At 41.2% G+C, this 23,665-nt stretch overlaps 1 protein-coding gene across 1 annotated transcript in view; it reads right to left on the reverse strand.

Annotated features, from left to right (window-relative positions):
• RELN (reelin) overlaps nt 1–23,665 on the reverse strand; it is a 380,071-nt gene that overhangs the window by 119,946 nt on the left and 236,460 nt on the right. The window contains 5 exon segments of the mRNA XM_032221885.1: nt 2,894–3,080; nt 4,115–4,252; nt 7,788–7,900; nt 9,408–9,600; nt 22,540–22,776. Coding sequence (XP_032077776.1) covers nt 2,894–3,080; nt 4,115–4,252; nt 7,788–7,900; nt 9,408–9,600; nt 22,540–22,776 — 868 coding nt within the window.

Raw genomic sequence — 23,665 nt, forward strand, 5'->3', positions numbered from 1 at the left:
GGTAGAACACGATAGGGATATTATTTTAAAATATAATTTGACTTCAGAATTACCGTATTTTTTCGGAGTATAAGACGCACCCTCAAAAAAGAGGGTGAATATCTGGGTGCATCTTATAAACTGAATACAGCATTTTTGGCCTCCCGAAACCCCGCCCCCTTTGCAAAAATGGCCATGCATAGCCTTTAGGAGGCTTCCTGGGGGCTGGAGAGGGCACAAATGAACAAAAAAAGGGCCATTTTCTGCTTGTTCCCCCCACCCCGGCACTCAGGAGCACTCTACAAGCCTCCTAAAGGCTATGCATGCCCTTTTTTTGGCAAAAAACGGGCCCGTTTCTGCGAAAAGCGGGCCGTTTTTGGGAGGTCTGCAGAGTGCATTTTTTTTTTAAAAAAAATTGCCTCTTCCAAATCTTGGTGCGTCTTATACTCCGGTGCATCTTATACTCTGAAAAATATGGTACCTAAAATATGAACCAAATGGAAGGCAACAGTGAAGCCTAAGTCGATGTATTCCTTCCTCAAAGACTATATAATGTCTTTCTCCCACCTTCTCTTTCAGTGAAACAAATCTGGTCTTTGATAGGATGATCCATATATTAGAGAACACGACATGACATGCTGGCTCTGGGTTCAAGCTGTCTGCATTTCCCAAGATAAACCAGCTATCTCGTTCCCCACGTAAACAGCCGAAATGCAATTCCAGATAGAATTGTTGTCACGCTCAAAGCCTAAAACACAAAATCTCCTTTTCCAGCTAGATGAATTACTACATCATTGCGTTTATTATTATTTTCTTTTTTTAAAAAAAAAAAGACTCTAATTGTTAAAATCACAAAGGAAATGTGGGAGGTGGGGAGATGAATTCAAAGAAGAGCATCGTGCCAAGAACCTTACAACCACAAAATAATAAAAATAAGTGGCGCCATTATAATACAGAATTGCATTCTTTAATTGGGAGGTTGCAACCGTGGGGGTTAAAACATACATTTCTGGCAGAGTTTTTTTTTTTAAAAAAGAAATATAATCTTTTTAAAAAAAATTCCTAAGACAGCTGCTTGTAAAAAAGAAAAGAGTCTTTGATTAAAAATATCTCAGTGAGGCTGTTGCCAAGGTTAGTGACAGTGAGTGAAGCATTAAAGAGGAGAGGCCTATCACCTGGGCCCTGCAAATTAAGGAAGAGCCTTCGACTCATCCAAGGGGGCCGCTGAAGATTAACAATAATTGCTCTCCCCTTGGACGGTGTACATCATCAAACATTAGAGCAACATAATCCATCTCTGACATCTGCGGTGAGCTCGCTGAGACAGGCAGCCGTGGCTTTCGGCTCCTGGAGCGGAGCACAACAAGGGAAGTGAAACTCACGCCCTCTTTTCTTTCATCATGCCCGAATGTCAAGGAATAAAGGGGAGGGGGGGGGAAGCGCACGACGACCTTGGGAAATCGTCAAAGCGGACACTTTGCCTGTTGTTGGCGAGCGGCTGCCTCCAACCCATTCAGGTGGGAGGAGTGAATTAAAGAGTGGTAGGAAGCTCTTTTTTCTCAAGAGGGCTTGAAGGTTTTTGTCCCCCATCCCCACAAATAAATGGGGCGCTGAAACGTCTGCTTTTGTCCGCTGTAGTTTGAAGGGCTCTTTTCTTCCTAAGCTTCGTCGGGTTTGCTGCGCCATCATCCAAGCTACGACGAGTGATCGGCCTGCGTTTCAGACCCAGCCATCTGTTGGCCTTGTCACCTTCCCATCTGCAGGTTCTCGTAAGTGGATGGTCCAGCTGCCCCTTTTTCTCCTTGAAGCCGATTTCTTCTCCACTGGTGGAGCATCTCTTCCTTCTCCTCCAAATCTCGTGCTCTGGATGGGATGTCCCGCTTGCTTCTTCCATTATCCAGCCTCTTTCAGCTTATTTTATGATTCCCTTCACTTCGTCTTTGTCTTTTAATGACCCTGTAATCCTTCAGTCGGGACAACTGGTGACTATGATCATGATTTATCACTTATAGCTTTTGCATACAATGAGAGCTTATGCACCGAAGACAAATTCCTTGTGTGTCCAATCACACTTGGCCAATAAAGAATTCTATTCTATTCTATTCTATTCTCTTCTACTCTTCTCTACTCTACATTCTCTTCTCTTCTACTCTATTCTACATTCTACTCTACTCTACATTCTATTCTATTCTCTTCTACTCTACATTCTCTTCTCTTCTACTCTACATTCTCTTCTCTTCTCTTCTACTGTACTCTACTCTACTCTACATTCTATTCTACTCTACATTCTCTTCTCTTCTACTCTACATTCTCTTCTCTTCTCTTCTACTCTACTCTAAATTCTATTCTATTCTACTCTACATTCTCTTCTTTTCTACTCTACTCTACATTCTATTTTACTCTATTCTACTCTACATTCTCTTCTCTTCTACTCTACATTCTCTTCTCTTCTACTCTATTCTACATTTTACTTACTCTACATTATATTTTACTCTATTCTACTCTACATTCTCTTCTCTTCTACTCTACTCTACTCTACATTCTATTCTATTCTACTCTACATTCTCTTCTTTTCTACTCTACTCTACATTCTATTCTACTCTATTCTACTCTACATTCTCTTCTCTTCTACTCTACATTCTATTCTATTCTACTCTACATTCTCTTCTACTCTATTCTACTCTACACTGCATTCTATTCTATTCTATTCTGTTCTATTCTATTCTACTATGCTCTACTCTACTCTACTCTACTCCTATTCTATTCTATTCTATTCCCATTTTTTTCAAAGTTAAAACATTCAAATCCATAATTTAAAACTAGGGAAGAATGTACTCTTTGTGTTTTATGATTTATGCTATTCTGCTACCTTTCTTTCTTAATCGCATTACATTGAACGGATGGACAGATCTACCTTGTTGAAATAAAGAGAGGATCCAGAAGAGATCACCCCGCAGCCTTGTTCTGGTTTTACAATCTCTCCACCAATGACCTCCTGCCATTCTTTTTCCAAAGTGTCCGGGTTCTCAAAATCAGACATTATCGTCGAAGGCAGATTATTTTCAGGGTGGCATTCAGTGCCTTGGTATCCAGAGTCACATCTGCAGGGGAGAACAAACACATTGTATCCACATTGTGTGGGTACTGATACAGCATGAACAAATGAACATCGAAGTGACTTTTGATGGGAACATGTGTAATGTATTTACATATATCTTTGTTAGGTATGATCCAGTGGTGGGTTGCGTGTGCAGATGGCCCGTTTCCTTCAAATACAGGTATGGAATGAGTGCAGGCCCTCCAAAGCACCGTTCCAAAGAGCCGAGGTGGCGCAGTGGTTAGGGTGCAGTACTGCAGGCCACTTCAGCTGACTGTTATCTGCAGTTCAGCGGTTCTAATCTCACCGGCTCAAGGTTGACTCAGCCTTCCATCCTTCCGAGGTGGGTGAAATGAGGACCCAGACTGTGGGGGCGATAAGCTGACTCTGTAAACCGCTTAGAGAGGGCTGAAAGCCCTATGAAGCGGTATATAAGTCTACTGCTATTGCTATTGCTAAGTTTTGAAGAGGAGATTGGACAACGGTTTGTCTGAAATGGTATAGGGTTTCCTGCCTGAGCAGGGGGTTGCACTGGAAGACTGCTTGCAGCCATCTTTTCTTTTGGATCTTTGTCCCTGCCACACTTTCTATTATCCTACTATGCATTTTCTATTGTGGGGAAATGGGATTGTATGGAGTTAGATGCTATGCAGCCATAACAACATTCTTTCTACAAAGCCAAGGTCATCCTTTGTCTCTGCACCTCTGCACCTGACCGGAACTGGATGGGTGGAAGCTGCCAGCGTGGCAGTGGAAGATTGGACCATGGGATGGACTTGTGGGTGTGTGGGGGGCAAGATCTTGAACTTTCAACTGGGTGGGAAAAACCGGGAAGCTTTCAGATTTGGGTTTTCCCAGATGTGCCAACATGACTCTCTTAATGAATTGGAACTTTGAGCAATACTATGCCTTGGACTCTGATTTACTTTTGGGTGCTATTTGGAACCCTGACATTAACCCGAATCTGCTCCAAGGTCCCTTCCAACTCCGTTATTCTATCCTATTCTTTTCCTCTAACAGCAAATGAACATGAGATACCTGCAAAGGCCGTGATCGCACCAGCCATGCCCATTGCACATATTTGGGCACTGCTGCCCTATATAGATGTTGTCGAGGGCCCATTCGTCTTGAGAGGTGTAATAGCACTGACTCCAGCGGAAGCGTGTGGCACTGGACCTTGAAAGAAGAATTAATAATTGTGCGGTCATTAAAAGCGTGCGCAAATCTGCAAGGCAAAAAAGGTGAGCTTACTAATCATGATTATAAAACTGATATCCGACTTAGAATATCCCTGGCAGAACCCCAGAGAGAATCAAAGGTAGACTACATTAAAGCCGTGGAAGGAATTAGTTGAATGCAGTTATGTAATTCAGTAGAATTTGCAAGAAGACTCTCTCCTCATAAACGTTGTTTGGATTCTAAATTATTATTTTTAAAAAATAATATTTACAGTGTGTCAAATGCCTTCTGTTATAGCTTGCCTTCAGAAATTGTGGCCGCTCCATCACTGGAGGATTTTAAGAAGAAACTATAAAGCCACATCTGAAATATTATAGTTTCTCCTGCTTGAGCAGGGGGCTCTATTCTATTCCATTCCATTCCATATATTCTATTCTATTTCTATTCTATTTCATTTGTATTCCATTCCATTCCATATTTTCTATTCTATTCTATTCCATTCCACTCCATATTTTCTATTCTATTCTATTCTAATCCATTCCATTCCGTATATTCTATTCTTTCTATTCTATTCTATTTGTATTCCATTCCATATTTTCTATTCTATTCTATTCTATTCTATTCCACTCCATTGCATTTCATTCCATATATTCTATTTTATTCCATTCCATTCCACTTCATATTTTCTATTCTATTCTATTCTATTCTATTCTAATCCATTCCATTCCATTTATTCTATTTCTATTCTATTTGCATTCCATTCCATTCCATATTTTCTATTCTATTCTATTCTATTCCATTCCAGTCCATTCCATATATTCTATTCTATTTCTATTCTATTCCATTTGTATTCCATTCCATTCCATATTTTCTATTCTATTCTATTCCATTCCATTCCATATATTCTATTCCATTCCATTCCATTCCATATATTCTATTCTATTTCTATTCTATTCCATTCCATTCCATTCCATATTTTCTATTCTATTCTATTCTATTCTATTCCATTCCATTCTATATTCAGGCAATCCGCAATTTAGAACGGTTCATTTAGTAACTGTTCAAACTTACAACATCCCTGAAAAAAAGTAACTTGTGACTGTTTTTCACAGTTACAACTTTTGTAGCATCCCCAGGGTCACGTGATCAAAATTCGGATGCTTGGCAACTGTTTCATATTCATGGCGATCCCAAGATCATGGGATCCCTTTCTGATGAGCAGAATAAATAGGGAAGCCAGATTCACTTAACAACTGGGTTACCAACTTGTTTTCTGCAGTGATTCACTTAACAACGGTGGTAAGAAAGGTCACAAAATGGGGCCAAACTCACTTAACAAATGTCTCACTTAACAACTGGAATATTGGGCCCGATTGTGGTCGTAAGTTGAGGAATACCTGTATAAGATGTAGACCTGTAGGCTATTTCACTTCCTATTCAATTAAGTCAATGTCATATTCCTGCTTTCCTCATGGTTTTGTTACTAGACAACCGTAAAATAAAGGTTCCCCTCGCACATATGTGCTAGTTGTTCCAGACTCTAGGGGGCGGTGCTCATCTCCGTTTCAAGCCAAAGAGCCAGTGCTATCTGAAGACGTCTCTGTGGTCATGTGGCCGGCATGACTAAACGCCGACGGCACACGGAAAACTTCTTTTTAGTTTTTACATGCTTTAGAACTGCTAGGTTGGCAGAAGCTGGGACAAATAACGGGAGCTCACTCCGTTACGTGGCACTAGGGATTCGAACAGAGGTGGGTTCCTACCAGTTCGCACCAGTTCGGTAGAACCGGTTCGTCAAATCTACCGAACCGGTTAGAAGAGGTTCCACCAGTGGACCCAGAAAGCAGGCCATATCTACAGAAGAGGTTCCAAAATTTTTTGAAACCCACCACTGACACACACACACACACACACACACACACACACTCACACAGAGAGAGAAAGAGAAAGAAAGGAAGAAAGAAAGAAATAAAAAAAGAAAAAAAGAAAGAAAAAGTGAGAGATGAAAGAAAAAAAGGAAAAAGGGACAGAGAGACAAAAGGAAGGAGAGAGAGAGAGAGAGAGAGAGAGAGAGAGAGAGAGAGAAAGGGAGAGAAAGAAAACACATGGCTGGCAAGCCACTCCCACCAGGTCACATGCCAAAGGAGGCCACACCCACAGAGTAGGTTCGAAAAATTTTTGAAACCCACCACTGGATTCGAACCACCAAACTGCCGACCTTTCTGATCAACAAGCTCAGAATCTTAGCCACTGAGCCCCCACGTCCCTTAAACAGCCTTAAATCATTGCAATTTTTTAAAGTGCAACGAACAAATTCCACTTCAAGCAAAGCGCAAGCAGTGTTTTCTCAATAAATTCAGAGTAAGTGCTACCTTTTTAAAACACTATTAAGGAGACCAAAGGACCAAGAGCCAATCAAATTATGTTTTTCTACCTTCCGAGTTAACTGTTAATTACATTTATCTAATTATCCAGCAGATCAGATGTTTGGTGTTGATTTGTTGATGAAGGAAGCAACTGGCAGCTGCTTGCATCTCATTAAGCCCGTTCTTATGTTAATGCCTTCCATAAAAATGAAATTAATTTCCATCAGCATTAGAAACATATAAGTCATGTATAATAAAGTCCAAAAAACAGGTGCATCCAGCTGATACGTTCCGGGACAAGCTACCAAATGCCATATATTTTCTAATAAGGCAGATTCTGGTTGTAAAAAGGACAGTCAAAAATCTGGCTGACTCAGATGTCCTGCAGGTACATACGTTGCTGAAAAACTAACAAGATGTTCATGGCAATTCGTGCCAAGGACATCTGCACCAGGGATGTGCTTCAAAAATTTCAGCAATGGGTTCTCTGCCTGGTTGCTGGGTGGGCGTGGCCATGGTGGGTGTGGCTTAGTCGGCCTTCTTCACTATGGCGGGGGCCCTGTTTTCACCTTCCCCAGGCTCCGGAGGCTTTCTGTCAGGCCTGCAGCCATCTTTTCTTTTGGGTCTTTGGCCTGCCACACTTTCTATTATTCTGCTATGCATTTTCTATTGTGGGGAAATGGGAGGGGAGATTGTACAGAGTTAGATGCTACGTAGCCATAACAACATTCTTTCTAGAAAGCCAAGGTCATCCTTTGTCTCTGCACCTCTGCACCTGACCGGAACTGGAGGGGTGGAACTGCCAGCATGGCAGTGGGAGATTGGACCATGTGATGGACTTGTGGGTGTGGGGGCATGATCTTGAACTTTCAACTGGGTGGGGAAAACTGGGAAGCTTTCAGATTCAGGTTTTCCCAGATGTGCCAACATGGCTCTCTTAATAAATTGGAACTTTGATCAATACTTTGCCTTGGACTCTGATTTACTTTTAGATGCTATTTGGTGAAGCGGGCAGGGCTTTGTGAGGCAAAAAAATGCTGCATTCAGTGTATAAGACACACCCAGATTTTCAGCCTCTTTTTTGAGGGAAAAAGTTGTTTCTTATACTCCAAAAAATACGGTATATCACTATGCATGTACAAAAACCTAAGAAGTTATACTATTACCATGTTTTTTGGGGTAAAAGGACGGTGATTCTTCTCCATTTTGTATATTCACTGGAGTGGTAGATACTTGCTGGAGTAAATTCTTGACAACTGGGCATGCTTGGAAGGCATTCCTTAAGGAAACATAGAAACACAAATACATGAAAATTAATATGAAGATATTATGATGGACTACAGGGTTGTTTAATTCCCTGGTGCAAATCACTTGATGTTTCTGCAGAAATAAAATATTTGAACAGGCACTGAAGCAACATTATTTTGTGCCAGCACTGCTAAACTTCAGTATTATTTACAAACATTTTATATTTCAAATACCAGGATTTGGGGTCAGAGCAAAGCTGTTTCTTATTTATGGAAATATAATGAAGTTGAAACGATTGAAAAATGAGCAGGGAAAATGATATATATGTTGATCAATTAAATACATAAGAATAACAAGAGAATTTGGGGACAAGGGTATCTCTAAACCATCAATATAACTTCCTTGTTAAAAAGAATAGACATAATGTGCCTTTTTTGGTGACAATAATAAACAAGAGTTAGCACTAAATAAGAAATGTACAGTTTTAATTTGTTTATAAACCACAATTCAAGAAGGTTCTCTTTAATCAGAAACTTGAAAAGATATCCACACATGATCATGATTTAGCCTTACATGTGTGCTAAACCTATAAGTATATGTTGACTTCTGGCTAAATCCCTTTCTACAGTTGTCACAATTCCCGCATTAGTTTCGATTTCTGACTTAAAAAGAATTTGTGAAACATTGATTATGCAGCTTTTTCTATTATTCCATTGTTGCATGATAGACAGACAGACAGACAGACAGACAGATATAAATGTTATAGATAGATGATAAAGATAATGATAGATAGATCGGATAGATAAGATATATTAGAGAGATAGATATAAATGGTATAGATTAGATCGATTAGATAGATAGATAGATATAAAATGATATAGTTGATATAGTTGATATAGATGATATAGATAGATAGATAGATAAAGATATAAATGATATTGATAGCTGATATAGATTAGATAGATAGCTATAAATGGTATAGATATATAGCTATAGATGATATAGATTAGACAGACAGACAGACAGACAGATAGATAGATAGATGATATAGAAGATATAAATAGATAGCTATAAATGATAGATAGATCTAGATAAAGATATAAATGATATAGATAGCTGAAATAGATTAGATAGATAGCTATAAATGATATAGATATATAGCTATAAATAATAGATAGATAGATAGATAGATATTATAGATGATATAGATGATAGATAGATAAGAGATAGATGATAGGATAGATAGATAGAAATTATAGATGATATAGATAGATAGATAAGAGATAGATAGATAGATAGATAGATAGATAGATAGATAGATAGATAGATAGATAGATAGATAGATAGGGACGGACGGACGGACGGACGGAAGATAGATGATAGAGATAAATGATATAGATATATAGATGATAGATAGACAGACAGACAGACAGACTGACAGAGATAAATAAGATGGAGATAGATGATAGATACACAGACAGACAGACAGATTTCACAAATGTTCTCTGGGAAGAAATATCTCCCTTAATCAGACTTACCTCTTGAACCAGATGCCAAGTCAGGCCATGATTAGTGGAGTATTCCAGTTTCACCTGATTGTCCATGTGGGGTGTGTACTGCTGGCCACAGCCCATCACCAAGTTGAATTGAATCATATACGATGCTCCAATTTGCATAGATTGTGTTTCTACGTAACGCATACTAGAAGCTAACTTGGAATCGCCCGTAAAACTGAAAAGAATAGGGAAAGAGGTAACTAATCATTTATGGAGTGGTTTCACAAACACATGGCATAACATAGGAGAACAAACCCACCAGGACAAGGTTCAGCAGTCCATCTTCATTTGAAAGACAAAGCCCACTCTTTTGAAGATAGAAAAGCCCACATTTTAGACATAGAGGACTGCTGGTTTGAAAGAGGGGTCAAAGAGGCCATCTTTGTCAAAATTGAACAGCCCTCTCTCAACAGAGGGGGAGGGATACGACATCATCTATCTCCGGTCGACCACACAGTCCTTTCAGCAGTTCCAAGAAGGCCCCACACCCATTTGCACTACCCAGGTGCCCTCGAGGGCACAGATAAATCTCCAAGCGGCCTCAATGACTCTCAGAGAGAGAGAGTGCTAAGACCAGATGACTGCAAGGAATATAAATCTTTTCATTCTCTATCATTGAGTCAGAACTGAAGAAGCTTCTGGGCTGAGAAGCGAAAGGTCTTCAAGGAAAAACAAGGAAGTCCAGTTCTTTTTGAAAAAGCACCTTTGAGACTCTTTTTTCTTGCGTGCCCTATCATTAAACAACTTAAACTAGTGGAAGAAATTAATCAAAAGGACAAAAAAAATCATCTTATATTTTCAGTCCACAGACTCCGCTTGTTCACGCAGTGCTAATCGGAACTAGCCCACAACTAAGCTGGGTTTCTATGAAAAATGGAAATAGAAACCTAGGCTGTATTGGGCTTCTGCCTTCAGCTATTACTAAACTGTGGCTTATAAAAAGAAAAGTAATATTGTTATCCACTGACATGATTTAAAAATGTGGTAGAGCAGGTTTTTAACTACCATATTATTCGGAGTATAACACGCACTTTTTTCCCTCCTAAAGAGGATGTAAATTTGGGTGTGTCTTATACACTGAATGTAGCCCTGCCCACCTGTCAGCCCCCACCCTTTGGCCTCTGCCTCCAAGCATTTTGCCTCCTTGCAGCAAACAGAAAACAGACTTTCAGTTTCAGCTTCAACACAGCCTGATGAGCACAAGCAGCTGATTGTCGGTTGGATCGGCCTCCCGACCATCAGCTGTTTCAGGCTTCAGGGATTGCCATTACCTATTGCTGCCTCCGCATGCCCCATTTTCGGCCTCCACACCCCATTTTCGGCCTCCACTTGCCCCATTTTCTACCTATTTCGATCCCCACCGCCTGGAACGGGTAGAAAATGGGGTGCACGGAGGCGGAAAATGGGGCACGTGGAGCTGGCAATAGCCTATGGCAATCCCTGCAGCCTGATACAGTTGATATTTGGGAGGCCTGACAATCAGCTGCTTGTGCTAATCAGGCTGTGCTGAAACTGAAACAGGCTGTTTGCTGTTTGCTGCAAGGAGGCAAATTGCTGGGAGGCAGAGGCAGATATTTTTTCTTTTTTGCCTCTCCAAAAGCTAGGTGCATCTTATACTTTGGAGCGTCTTATACTCTGAAAAATATGGCAATCCTTAAGAAAAAGACCTGCAGATCTAGGAGAAGGAACGTAGCATGTACCTTGGTAGGTTATAACTGTCTCAAAATGATACTATCATAATTTACTGATATTGTAAATCTGCACCTGCCATTAGAAAGTCAAAGTCCTGAACGAGCTGTCAGCCTATTAAAATTATTTGCAGTCCTTACAAGTCTTGAAAGAAAAATAACTAATTTTATATAGATTTTTCTATTCAGAATAAAACTGGAAAAAAGACATAATCTGCTTCAGAAGCCAGTTCTTTAATATTTTAAAGAACTGGCTTCTTAGGCAAACAGAAAAACAAATATCCTTCAGTAGTGACTTTTCTGAAAAATATTTTTTCATCAATTCTTTTTCATTCCTGTAGGCTTTTATGCACAGATTTATCCTATATAATTCAGTTGCATTGTAAACCTTAAGTCTTCAACCCGCCTTCCGCCAATAATTCCCCGAAGGACCCCGTGTCCTGCTGTTTTCACAGCTAGAATTTTAATACACCTGATTTATTTTTTTTATCAACAAGAATAAAATACAAAATAGGAAAACAGAGAAATGAACATCCAACACTAACCATGAGAAAAAAAATCTTGTGTACCAAAAGAAAGGGGGGAGCAGTGGTGGGATAGGACCGGTACACTCCGGTACGAGTGTACCGGTGCCTGCTGGGAGCACCAGATACCATTCCGGTATGGTGCTCTGGAGGGCCCGCCCACACTCCTTACCTGTATTTGAGCCGATCGGGACTTTCGCGCACATGCACGAAGTGTACAGCGCCTGCGTGACGCTCCACCGAGCAGTTGGAGCGCCGTGGAGCCATCGCAGAGCTGCCGCGGAGCCGCTGCGTAGCGTCGCGAGCGTTAAGTACGCATGCGTGCATTGTGTGCATGCATGTGGTGGACGTGCGGCCCCGTTGTACCGTACCAGTTGCAAAGTGAACTGGTGGTTAAACCGGTTGCATCCCACCACTGCATAATGGGTCTCTCCAACTATAATTATTCCAATTGGAATAATTGGAGGAAGAAGGGTTGAAGACTTACCGTAAGGTCTACAGCACAACTGAATTATTAAGATAATCTGTGCATAACAACCTACGGGGATGAAAAAGAATTTATGAGGAATAGCTATAAACTTTTTAAACAAACACGCTATTTTAAATAAACCAATATTCCTCATCTGGAATATTGGTTTATTTAATATTGTTCGTTTACGAGCTTATTTATTTAAAGTCTGTCTAATAATCAAATTGACCCAACATCGAATCATGATATATATGTAAAAAGAAAGAAAGAAAGAAAGTCAACAGGTTAGTCCAGTGATGGCTACCCATTTTGTTGTCGTGTGCTGAAAGCGTGCACCGACCTCCCTCCAGCCTCCTGGGACCAAAAATGGGCTGCGGGCGGGGCACTGCACTCCCCCACCCTCTCGGCAGATGCATGCGTGGCCCTCCTATCCCCACGCATGTGCACGTGACACCTCCGTGCCCCCTGCACATGCGCGCATGTCTCCCGCATGCATCCCCCATGCATGCATGGCAGACACCCAAAAAACAGCTGGCCAGTGGGCGGCGTGTGCGCTTGCGCAGTGGAGCTGAGCTGGTGAGACAGCTTGCGTGCCCACAGAGAGGGCTCTGCGTGCCACCTGTCGAACGGGTGCCAAAGGTTCGTCATCACGGGGTCAGCCCAAACATTGCACTAATCTTCAAATCCCTCTGTTAGCCATCTGTTGTTGTGTTTAACACGTAGAAAGTCCCCAAACAGCTTCCAGTGTCTTATAAAGTTGTCGAATTTTAATATACATCTGAAGAAACATATGCTTGGGATCAATCCGAAGACCTTCAGAAGGTAGCTTGATATACAGGCTGCATCCATCAAGGAAAGAGCAATCAAAATGCTCTTCCAGAAATAATGAATCCAGAGGAGGTTTGGAGATCAACGTTCTTCGGGGAACAGGTTGGGACTTGTGCGTTTAATTAAATGATGTGCATGTTCAGAAATCGTCAACTTCCATGGGTGTTCTCAAAGTAATCACTTCACCTGCAAGCTGTACGTTAATTGCTCCACTTGGGAACGATAGCAGAGCGAGTGCCAGCCAGTAATTGTGACTGGTGAGCCATAGAATGGGACTTTTACAATTACTGCACTTTGCAATCTATTTTTAAGCACACTGGTAAACTATATGGATACGAATGATCTGTGCCAGTCCAATCCAGCATACAGGGAGAAGCCACGTTATTGCAGTAAACTCAATCTTTTTAAAAAAACCAAAGTACGATTTGCTTTTTGTGTCATAGTTGAAAGGGATGCGTACATCTTTACAGGTTTCAACAGTGACAGGAAAGCTACTGTATTTTTTGGAGTATAAGACGCACCGGAGTATAAGACACACCAATGTTTTGAAGAGGCAAATAAAAAAAAAATGTAGGTAGGTAGATAGAGAGATAGAGAGGGAGAGAAAGAGAGAAGAATACAGTAGGTAGGTAGGGAGAGAGAGAGAGTAGGTAGGTAGGTAGGTAGGTAGATAGAGGGAGAGAAATACAGTCGGTAGGTAGGTAGGTAGGTAGAGGGATAGAAAGAGAGAGAAATACAGTAGGTAGGTAGGGAGAGAGAGAGTAGGTAGGTAGATAGGTGGAAGGATAGAGAGAGAAAAGAGTAGGTAGGTAGGGAGAGAGAGAATAGGTAGATAGAGGGCTAGAGAGAGAGAGAGAGAGAGAGAGAAATACAGTAGGTAGGTAGGTAGATCTTTCCAGGTGTATCCATGTGCTGGAGAAGGAAATTGCTGACAATCTGCAGCACCTAAGACTTTGTTTCTGCTGGCACAGCACTTGATCAATCTAATTCTCATCAATCACTTTAACTAAAGAGCTTTCCGAAAAGAAAAAAAAAAGTTTTTGCACTCTGCAAACCTCCCCAAAACGGCCCGTTTTTCGCGAATAAAATAATTATTTTTTTCAAATAAAAGGCATGAATAGCCTGGGGGGGGGGGGCGAGGCTTGCAGAGTGTTTCTGGAGGGGGGGCACAAAAAAGAGCAAAAAACGGCCCGTTTTTCGCCAAAAGAAATTGCATGCATAGTCTTATGGAGGCTTATAGAGTGCTGCTAGGGGGGTGGGGGGCAAAAAAGGTCCATTTTTTGCTCATTTCTGCTCTGTCCAGCCCCCAGGAGCTCTCTGAAAGCCTTCATAAGGCTATGAATCACCATTTTGGTGAAGGGGGCAGGGCTCCGGGAGGCAAAAAAATGCTGTATTCGATGTATAAGATGCACCCAGATTTTCAGCCTCTTTCTTGAAGAAAAAAGGTGCGTCTTATACTCCGAACAATACGGTATGCAGGAATCTCCAATTTTAGTTCTGGAAAGGTCAGTAATTCTCTGGATTAAATTTGTTGGAACTAGGAAGAGCTCTTTGCCCAATGGAATTCAAGAGGGGTTGGATTTAGACCAGGCCTGTCAAAATGGCGGCCCACGGGCCGGATGCCTCACATGCAGGCCAAGCCCACCCCAGCTCCACAAAGGCAAAAAAGGTGTGATATGTGTCATGATGCGTCCCATGATGTAATGGAATTTGACCCCCGTGAATCAGACCATTTGTGGGAAAAGAAATCTTAGGAATGAGAAAACAGATCCGATCTTTACCAAAGGATAAGGCTAAAAACTTGAAGCTGAAAGAGATTGCGGTGTATTAACTCAGGAGTACGACGAGACGCCTAGAAGATCATTATTATAGGGGGGGGTTTCCCCTCCCCATCCCTGAAAATGTAGTTGAGGATGACATGCTGTAAAATGATTTATAGCATATTGACTACCGTTCTTCTAATGAAAAAGCAATTTTGGGAGGGTTCCCAGGAGGACGTTTTGCATGCTCAGCCAGCAGACGCTCGCCGAGAGCCGAGAGAAGCAAATGGATACACAGCTGGGAGAAACCAACAATAATTAATTTAACTACCAGGCATTTGCTCAGACCTGATCTAAGTTAAAACAATTCCAGGGAGAAGCGGGAGGTCAGTGAAAGCCGTGGTTTGCATTTGACAAAGCTTGTTTACATCAGTGGTGGGATTCAAATTTTTTTACTACCGGTTCTGTGGGTGTGGCTTGGTGAGTGTGGCATGGCTTGGTGGGCATGGCATGGTGGGCCTTGCAGGGGAAGGATTCTACAAAATCTCCATTCCCTCCCCACTCCAGGGGAAGGATTATGCAAAATCCCCATTCCCTCCCCACTCCAGGAGAAGGATTATGCAAAATCCCCATTTCCTCTCCACTCCAGGGGAAGGATTCTGCAAAATCACTATTCCCACCGAACTCCAGGGGAAGGATACTGCAAAATCTCCATTCCCTCCCCACTCCAGGGGAAGGATACTGTAAAATCTCCATTCCCTCCCCACTCCAGGGGAAGGATTCTGCAAACTCCCCATTCCCTCCCCACTCCAGGAGAAGGATATTGCAAAATCCCCATTTCCTCTCCACTCCAGGGGAAGGATTCTGCAAAATCCCCATTTCCTCTCCACTCCAGGGGAAGGATTCTGCAAAATCCCCATTTCCTCTCCACTCCAGGGGAAGGATTCTGCAAAATCCCCATTCCCTCACAATCAACTGGGACTCGGGAGGCAGAGAATAAATGCGGGTGGGGCAGTTCCTTGACTGGGATGTTGTTTACTGTTCAATTGTTGGTCTCACATTAATTCTGGTGTTAAACTTGCTGCAAGCGGAGCTGGCAGCGGATTCGGACAGTGAGGAGGTTGGGGAGGAAGATGGGCCAATCCTGGAACCTGGAGAAGGCTCTGATGAGGGCTCTGTGTCGGAGGCAGAGAGGGGGTCAGGGCCGTAGGCCAGTTATCAGCTGCCCGGAGTTGGACATCAGTGAGGCAGAAGAACAGCTGGAGCCTGTTCCCATTGTGCGCATGCGCAGAGCTGCCAGATGAAAGGAACAGCTAAGGAACAGGGGTCGACTTGGGAGTAAGGCCACAGGTGGACGATGAATGGCCCCTCCCAGAGGAAATAAAAGAGGAGAGAAAGGGGAGTGGAGTTTGCAGGAGACCATTAGTTTGCTTCATTGGTTCGTGACTCTCCAAGGCTCCTTGCCAAAGTTTTGCAGATATCGGCCTGGCAGCTCCCCAAGCCAGATAAGGTCTGTGACTGTAAATCCTCCCTTGAAAGACGCTGCTGGATGTGAATGAGCAGAATTCACAGTCAATTAATAAAAGGGGTTTTTGTCAGGACAAGGAGTTTGCTTCATGCTCTCGGGAAGCCTCGGTCAGAACAAAACTATCGAACAGTAAACAGCAGACCAATCAAGGACCTACCAAGAAGAACACAACGCCCCCATCAATGAAAAGAGCAAGCCTTTTGTACATAAACAGAGAGCAAACCCCACTCCCTTCTAGCACTGATGATGTTACCTAGTAGGGTAACAAAACGTCTGCAAACCAACAGCCGACTTCAGATGGCACGAAGGGCTCCTGCGTCTTTTTGCCCATCAAAGCGGCCCAACATGGGGCCGTCAAAAGCTTTTTATTTGATGCCAATGGTTCCAGTCTGGCCTCCTTATTTCATCCTAATGAGCAGTGAGTATTTCCATTGTCCTTCTTAAAGCAGTTAATGCGGGTTTCAACAGCCTGGTTATTAGTGCCAGAACGCATCCTGTGATGTTTTCACAGCCAAGCCAATTCCTTTCAGTTTGAGAGATGAGGCATAAATCAAACCACCAGGCTGTTCCGAATGTCCTTGTTAATGAAAGACCCCAAGATGTTCGTTCTTAAACCTTGGGGTTAATTGTACATCTTTCCTCTCTAATCATTGTGACGGCAGCTTCTCATAGTAATTTACTTATAACTGGTAAATTCAGTGTAGGGTTATTACTGGCTCTTTGATATCCGAACCAAGATTTCTTTCAACTGTACTTTGGCAAAATGCTGTCAATTAACGAGAAATGAATTTTCAGCCTATGTACTCTAAAAAGCATCATTATACAAACCTAGCACAATGGAATAAAGGAAAAGGTTCCCCTTGCACATATGTGCTAGTCGTTCCCGACTCTAGGGGGCGGTGCTCATCTCCGTTTTAAAGCCGAAGAGCCAGCGCTGTCCGAAGACGTCTCCGTGGTCATGTGGCCGGCATGGCTAAATGCCGAGGGCGCACGGAACACTGTTCCCTTCCCACCAAAGGTGGCCCCTATTTTTCTACTTGCATTGTTCACATGTTTTAGAACTGCTAGGTTGGCAGAAGCTGGTACAAGGAACGGGAGCTCACTCCGTTACGCGGCGCTAGGGATTCGAACCGCCAAACTGCTGACCTTTCGATCGACAAGCTCAGCGTCTTAGCCACCCGTGATTTCTGCTACCAATTTGGGCAAACCGGACCGAAACTGGCTTAATACCACCTCTGTCATAATGATATATTTTACCAATTTATAGCAAACAAACAGGAATAATTTTGAAAGCCAAACTGAGGGCTGAACTAAATGAGAGATATGCATGATGATATTATATATGGTAGAGCTGAGATTATCAGGATAGAATTGGATTTATTTATGTGAAACTTTTATATAACTGCCCATCTTATAATCATCTCTGGCCAACTCCCAACCAAAAGTTAAAACAGCATAATAGCTATTGGTATTGGTATTTTATTATTTGTATGCCGCCCTTCTCCGGGAGGACTCAGGGCAGCGAACAATTCAAAGGGGAAAAAAAGGGGGAACATAAAAGACAAAATACAAATAATAAAAGTAGACAACAGTCGCACAACCATACATGTCGAGAGGGAACTCATCACCCCCAGGCCTGCCGGCAAAGCCAGGTTTTGACGGCTTTTCGGAAGGCCTGGAGAGAGGTGATGCTCCGAATCCCTGCGGGGAGTTCATTCCAGAGGGCCGGAGCTGCCACAGAGAAGGCCCTCCCCCGGGTAATAGCCAGGTGGCATTGGCTGGTAGACGGCACCCGGAGGAGGCCAACCCTGTGAGATCTAATGGGTCTGTGGGAGGTAATTGGCAGCAGGCGGTCTCTCAAGTACCGTATAAAAGTATACTTTTAACTATATTAAAAGTATAAATACTAAATTAAATGTTAATGGACAATATTTAATGATACATACAGGTGTGTTACGGGGGGAGGGGGGGATGCTCAGATATCTTACTTAACCGAATTAATTTTAGAACATGTCATAAAGGTGCAATGGTTTTGGAGATCTATTGAAATTGCAAATGAACGCCAGTTGGTGGTTGTGTCTTCTAATATAAATGATTCTAGATAAAAACATGTTTAAACAATGGTAACCAAATGAGAATTGTGGTACAGGGATAGTAAAATACATAACTTTTCTTTCTTTTCTTTTAAAATGTACAACATGATTTGAATGAAGTATATGTAAAGACTGTGGAAGAAACGCACGAATATATTTGTAACCAATCGATATGCTTTCAACAAGATGTAACGAAAGATGATTTTTTTTTTGTTTAACTAAAACAATAAAAACATTTCTCAAAAAAAAAGTATAAAAACTGAACACATTAAAATACAGGTAGTCCTCCAACTTACGACCACAATTAAGCCCAGAATTTCTGTTGCTAAGTGAGAAATTTGTTAAGTGAGTTTTGCCCCATTTTATGAATTGTCTTGGCACAGTTGTTAAGTGAATCGGGCTTCTTAATTGACTTTGCTTGTCAGAAGGTCAGAAAAGGTGATCATATGAAACACATACAAACACACAAACACACCGGGGCAGTGCAACCGTCATAAAAGTGAGTCAGTTGCCAAGCATCCAAATGTAAATCATGTGACTATGGGGAGCTGAAAAAGGTTCGCGAGTTTGCTTCCCCCACCCCACTTCGAATAGTCACTAAGTGAACCACGGCAAGTTGAGGACTAGCTGTATTTTGGAGGGTTTGTGTTGCTTTAAGTAGTGTATTTCTCTGGTTTTGATATTAAGAAAATAGGTTAGAAGAATGTTGTGTAATTGCAATAATGGGGACTGATATCGCTCTGGCCAATGACTATAATTCAGTGTTTCTCAACCTTGGCAACTTGAAGATGTCTGGACTTCAACTCCCAGAATTCCCCAGCCAGCGAATGCTGGCTGGGGAATTCTGGGAGTTGAAGTCCAGTCATCTTCAAGTTGCCAAGGTTGAGAAACACTGCTATAATTGATTTGATTTGACAAAAGGCCCCTGTGGATGAATCTTAGGCATCTTAGCTTTTAGCAGAACTGGGACATAAAAAATATTATTAATCCATTAAATGGGCTCCTAAGGGATTCAGCTACACAGCTTAAACTAGACAATCTGTGATCTGTTGGGACATCCTTTCAGGAAATAGTTCCTGGCCAGATCCCTTAATGTCTTCAAGAGTGACAGAACTTCTAATGGCCTACCTTCACTGCAAAAGTTGGGAAATATCCAGAGACGTATCTGCCGTGAAAACAGCTGACGTAGAACTGTGTAGCGCAGTCAAATATAAGCACAGGAAATGTTTTAGGGCGTTTTCCAGAATGCCACACACTGGTTTATGACAGCAATAGTAATTGTGCTTAGACTTATATACCGCTTCAGGCGGATTTATGGCCCTCTCTAAGCGGTTTACAGAGTCAGCCTATTGCCCCCAACAACCCTCACTTTATTGACCTTGGATGGATGGAAGTGCTGAGTTCTTCAGCATTTCCTCTTTTTTTTGCCCAGGATCTCAAGCCATGTGGTCCTGTCCACCATTAAACCATCTTTGCAAGCAACTTCCATGAATCCAGTGTCTTTCCCCCCCCCCACTTGGAATTGACCCAAGAAGTTCGGGGTCATATGTACGTCAGAACTGCTCACATCTGGGTGAATCGCTTAGGTCCTGTTAGACCGAGCGGATAACGAATACAGAGAATTGTTCATTCATCATGTTTTAAAAGGTGTCGTGTTGAAACCCGTCAGCCTGATTTAATTTGCACGAATAAATTACCATAAATGAAGAAAACCAACACAGTTAATTATTCTTTTCATTTCAATCTGTGATGGGTTCGGGAGAAAGTTCCAGAAATGTTGCAAGCAGGGAAATTGTGTGGACGCACACCCAAGATAAATCGCATTCCCATCGCATCCCCATGTTAAATTTACCCCTCATTACTTATAGGTCACCGCAGACAATTGTCGCTCATGTTTGAACCCTGGGGAAAATTCTAATGAACAACCTGGAAGACAGTTGCAGAAATCAATTAGCCTACTCATTACTTACTCATCATGCCTTTATGGCCCTCACTTAAAAAAGATTTGCAGTCTTTTCCTCGGAATATATTATAGGTAGCTTTCGACACACGACAGCAATTGAATCCCAAAATTTTATACTGCCAGGTATGAAAATTGTGCATTTTGTGAATTTTGCTCCATTTGACAAACCTTTCTTGCCACTGTTCTTAAGTCAAGGATTGAAGTCATTTAGTTAATAACACAGCTGTTGAGTGAATCTGGCTTCGCCCATTGACTGTGCTCGTCAGAAGGTCACAAAAAGGGGATCGCATGACCCCGGAACCAACCGTCATAAGTATGAGTCAGTTGCCAAGCGCCTGAATTTTGATCACGTGACCATGGCGGTGCTGCAACGGTTGTAAGTGTGAAAAGAGGCCCCAAACCAGTTTTTTTCGGTACCACTGTAACTTTGAACACTGAATTGTTGTCAGCCGGGGGGGGGGGGGAAGGGGGGTACTGTCTGCTTGCAACTTCTATGCAAGTCATGAGCAATATAATAGATAGACAGACAGACAGGCAGGCAGGCAGGCAGGCAGGCAGGCAGACAGACAGATGATAGATAGAGATAGATAGGTAGGTAGGTAGGTAGGTAGATTGATAGATAGATAGATAGATAGATAGATAGATAGATAGATAGATAGATAGATAGATAGATAGATGATAGAGATAGATAGATAGATAGATGATAGAGATAGATAGATAGATAGATAGATAGATAGATAGATAGATGATAGAGATAGATAGATAAGAGATAGATAGATAGATAGATAGATAGATAGATGATAGAGATAGATAAGAGATAGATAGATAGATAGATAGATAGATAGATAGATAGATAGATAGATAGATAGATAGATAGATGATAGATAGATAGATAGATAGATAGATGATAGAGATAGATAGATAGATAGATAGATAGATAGATAGATGATAGAGATAAATAGATGATAGATAGATAGATAGATAGATAGATAGATAGATAGATAGATAGATAGATAGATAGATGATAGAGATAGATAGAGAGAGGAGAGAAATGATAGATAGCTATAGATAGATGATAGATAGATAGATAGATAGATAGATAGATAGATAGATAGATAGATATATAGCTATAGATAGATGATAGAGATAGATAGATAGATAGATAGATAGATAGATAGATAGATAGATAGATAGAGATGATAGATAGATGATAGAGATAAATAAATTGATATAGATAGATAGATAGATAGATAGATAGATAGATAGATAGATAGATAGATAGATGATAGAGATAGATAGATAAGAGATAGATAGATAGATAGATAGATAGATAGATGATAGATAGATAGATAGATAGATAGATGATAGAGATAGATAGATAGATAGATGATAGAGATAAATAGATAGATAGATAGATAGATAGATAGATAGATAGATAGATAGATAGATGATAGAGATAGAGAGAGAGGAGAGAAATGATAGATAGTTATAGATAGATGATAGATAGATAGATAGATAGATAGATAGATAGATAGATAGATAGATAGATATAGCTATAGATAGATGATAGAGATAGATAGATAGATAGATAGATAGATAGATAGATAGAGATGATAGATAGATGATAGAGATAAATAAATTGATATAGATAGATAGATAGATAGATAGATAGATAGATAGATAGATAGATAGATAGATAGATGATAGAGATAGATAGAGAGAGGAGAGAAATGATAGATAGCTATAGATAGATGATTGATAGATAGATAGATATAGATAGATGATAGAGATAAATAGATGATAGAGATAAATAGATAGATAGATAGATAGATAGATAGATAGATAGATAGATAGAGAGATGATAGAGATAGATAGATAGATGATAGAGATAAATAGATAGATAGATAGATAGATAATAGAGATAGATAGATAGATAGATAGATAGATAGATAGATAGATAGATAGGAGAGAAATGATAGCTATAGATAGATGATAGATAGATAGATAGATAGATAGATAGATAGATAGATAGATAGATAGATAGATAGATATAGATAGATAATAGATAGAGAGATGATAGATAGATAGAAATACAGATAGGTAGATGATACGAGGTATAGATAGATATAAATAGATAGATAGACAGACAGACAGACAGACAGACATAGGTACACACACACGGAAATATTTAAAGAATTGTAATCTTTACTATGAAAACAAAAAGTTTACCCACAGCAGAAGATTCAAAGAAAGGGACTCACCAAAGTGTCCAGTCATGGCCACAGTATGGTTGAACATTCCCCAAGTAGAATCCAAGGGACTGAGTAACTTCCAACAAGTTGGTGAAGTCCAGGCTAATGCTATTGAAAAGCACGGAGGTCATGATGATTTCATCAATGGCCCAAACATCTTCACCTTGAGAAGAATGGTATGGTTGCCACCATCGGAACTGAATGCCGAACTGTCTTGCATCTTCGGGCAATTCCACCGAAATTATCCTTTAAAAAAAGAAAGAAATGGATTTATGGAAATTGCCTAGTTACAGAAATCGCTAAGATGATTCTAACGCTTCGTACTATAAGCAGTCCTCAACTTACAACGGCAACCAAACCTGAATTTCTTTCCTCTAAGTCATATATTTGTTAAGTGAGTTTTGCCCCATTTTACCACCCTTCTTGGCATGGTTGCTAAGTGAATCACTGGGGTTGTTGAATTAGTCACATCGTTGTTAAGTGAATCAGGGTTCTCCACTGACTTTGTCAGAAGATCACGTGACTGCAGGACGTTGCAACCGTCATAAATATGAATCAGTTGCCAAGCTCCTAAAATTCGATCGCTTTCACTGTGGGGATCCTGCAATGGTCGTTAAGTGTGAAAATCGGTCGTGAGTCAGTTTCTTCAGCGCCATTGTAACTTGGAAGGGTCACTAATTGAACTTTTGTAAGTCGAGGACTACCTTGCATTGTATACAGTAACTACTAAGTTTATAAAATGATACATTAAACAGATTGGCTTATCCAGTAAGGGACATTTGTCTGATTATTGTCTCTTTGTAGTAAATGTACTGTGTACTGTATTTTAAGGGACGCACGCGGTGGCTCAGTGGCTAAGACGCTGAGCTTGTCGATCAGAAAGGTCAGCAGTTCAGTGGTTCGAATCCCTAGCACTGTGTAACGGAGGGAGCTCCGGTTACTTGTCCCAGCTTCTGCCAACCTAGCAGTTCGAAAGCATGTAAAATATACAAGTAGAAAAATAGGAACCACCTTTGGTGGGAAGGGAACAGCGTTCCGTGCGCCTTCCGTGTTTAGTTATGCCGGCCACATGACTATGGAGACGTCTTCGGACAGCGCTGGCTTTGAAACAGGGATGAGCACTGCCCCTAGAGTT

Source organism: Thamnophis elegans, chromosome 7, assembly GCF_009769535.1.
Source record: "Thamnophis elegans isolate rThaEle1 chromosome 7, rThaEle1.pri, whole genome shotgun sequence".
Lineage (NCBI taxonomy): Eukaryota > Metazoa > Chordata > Lepidosauria > Squamata > Colubridae > Thamnophis > Thamnophis elegans.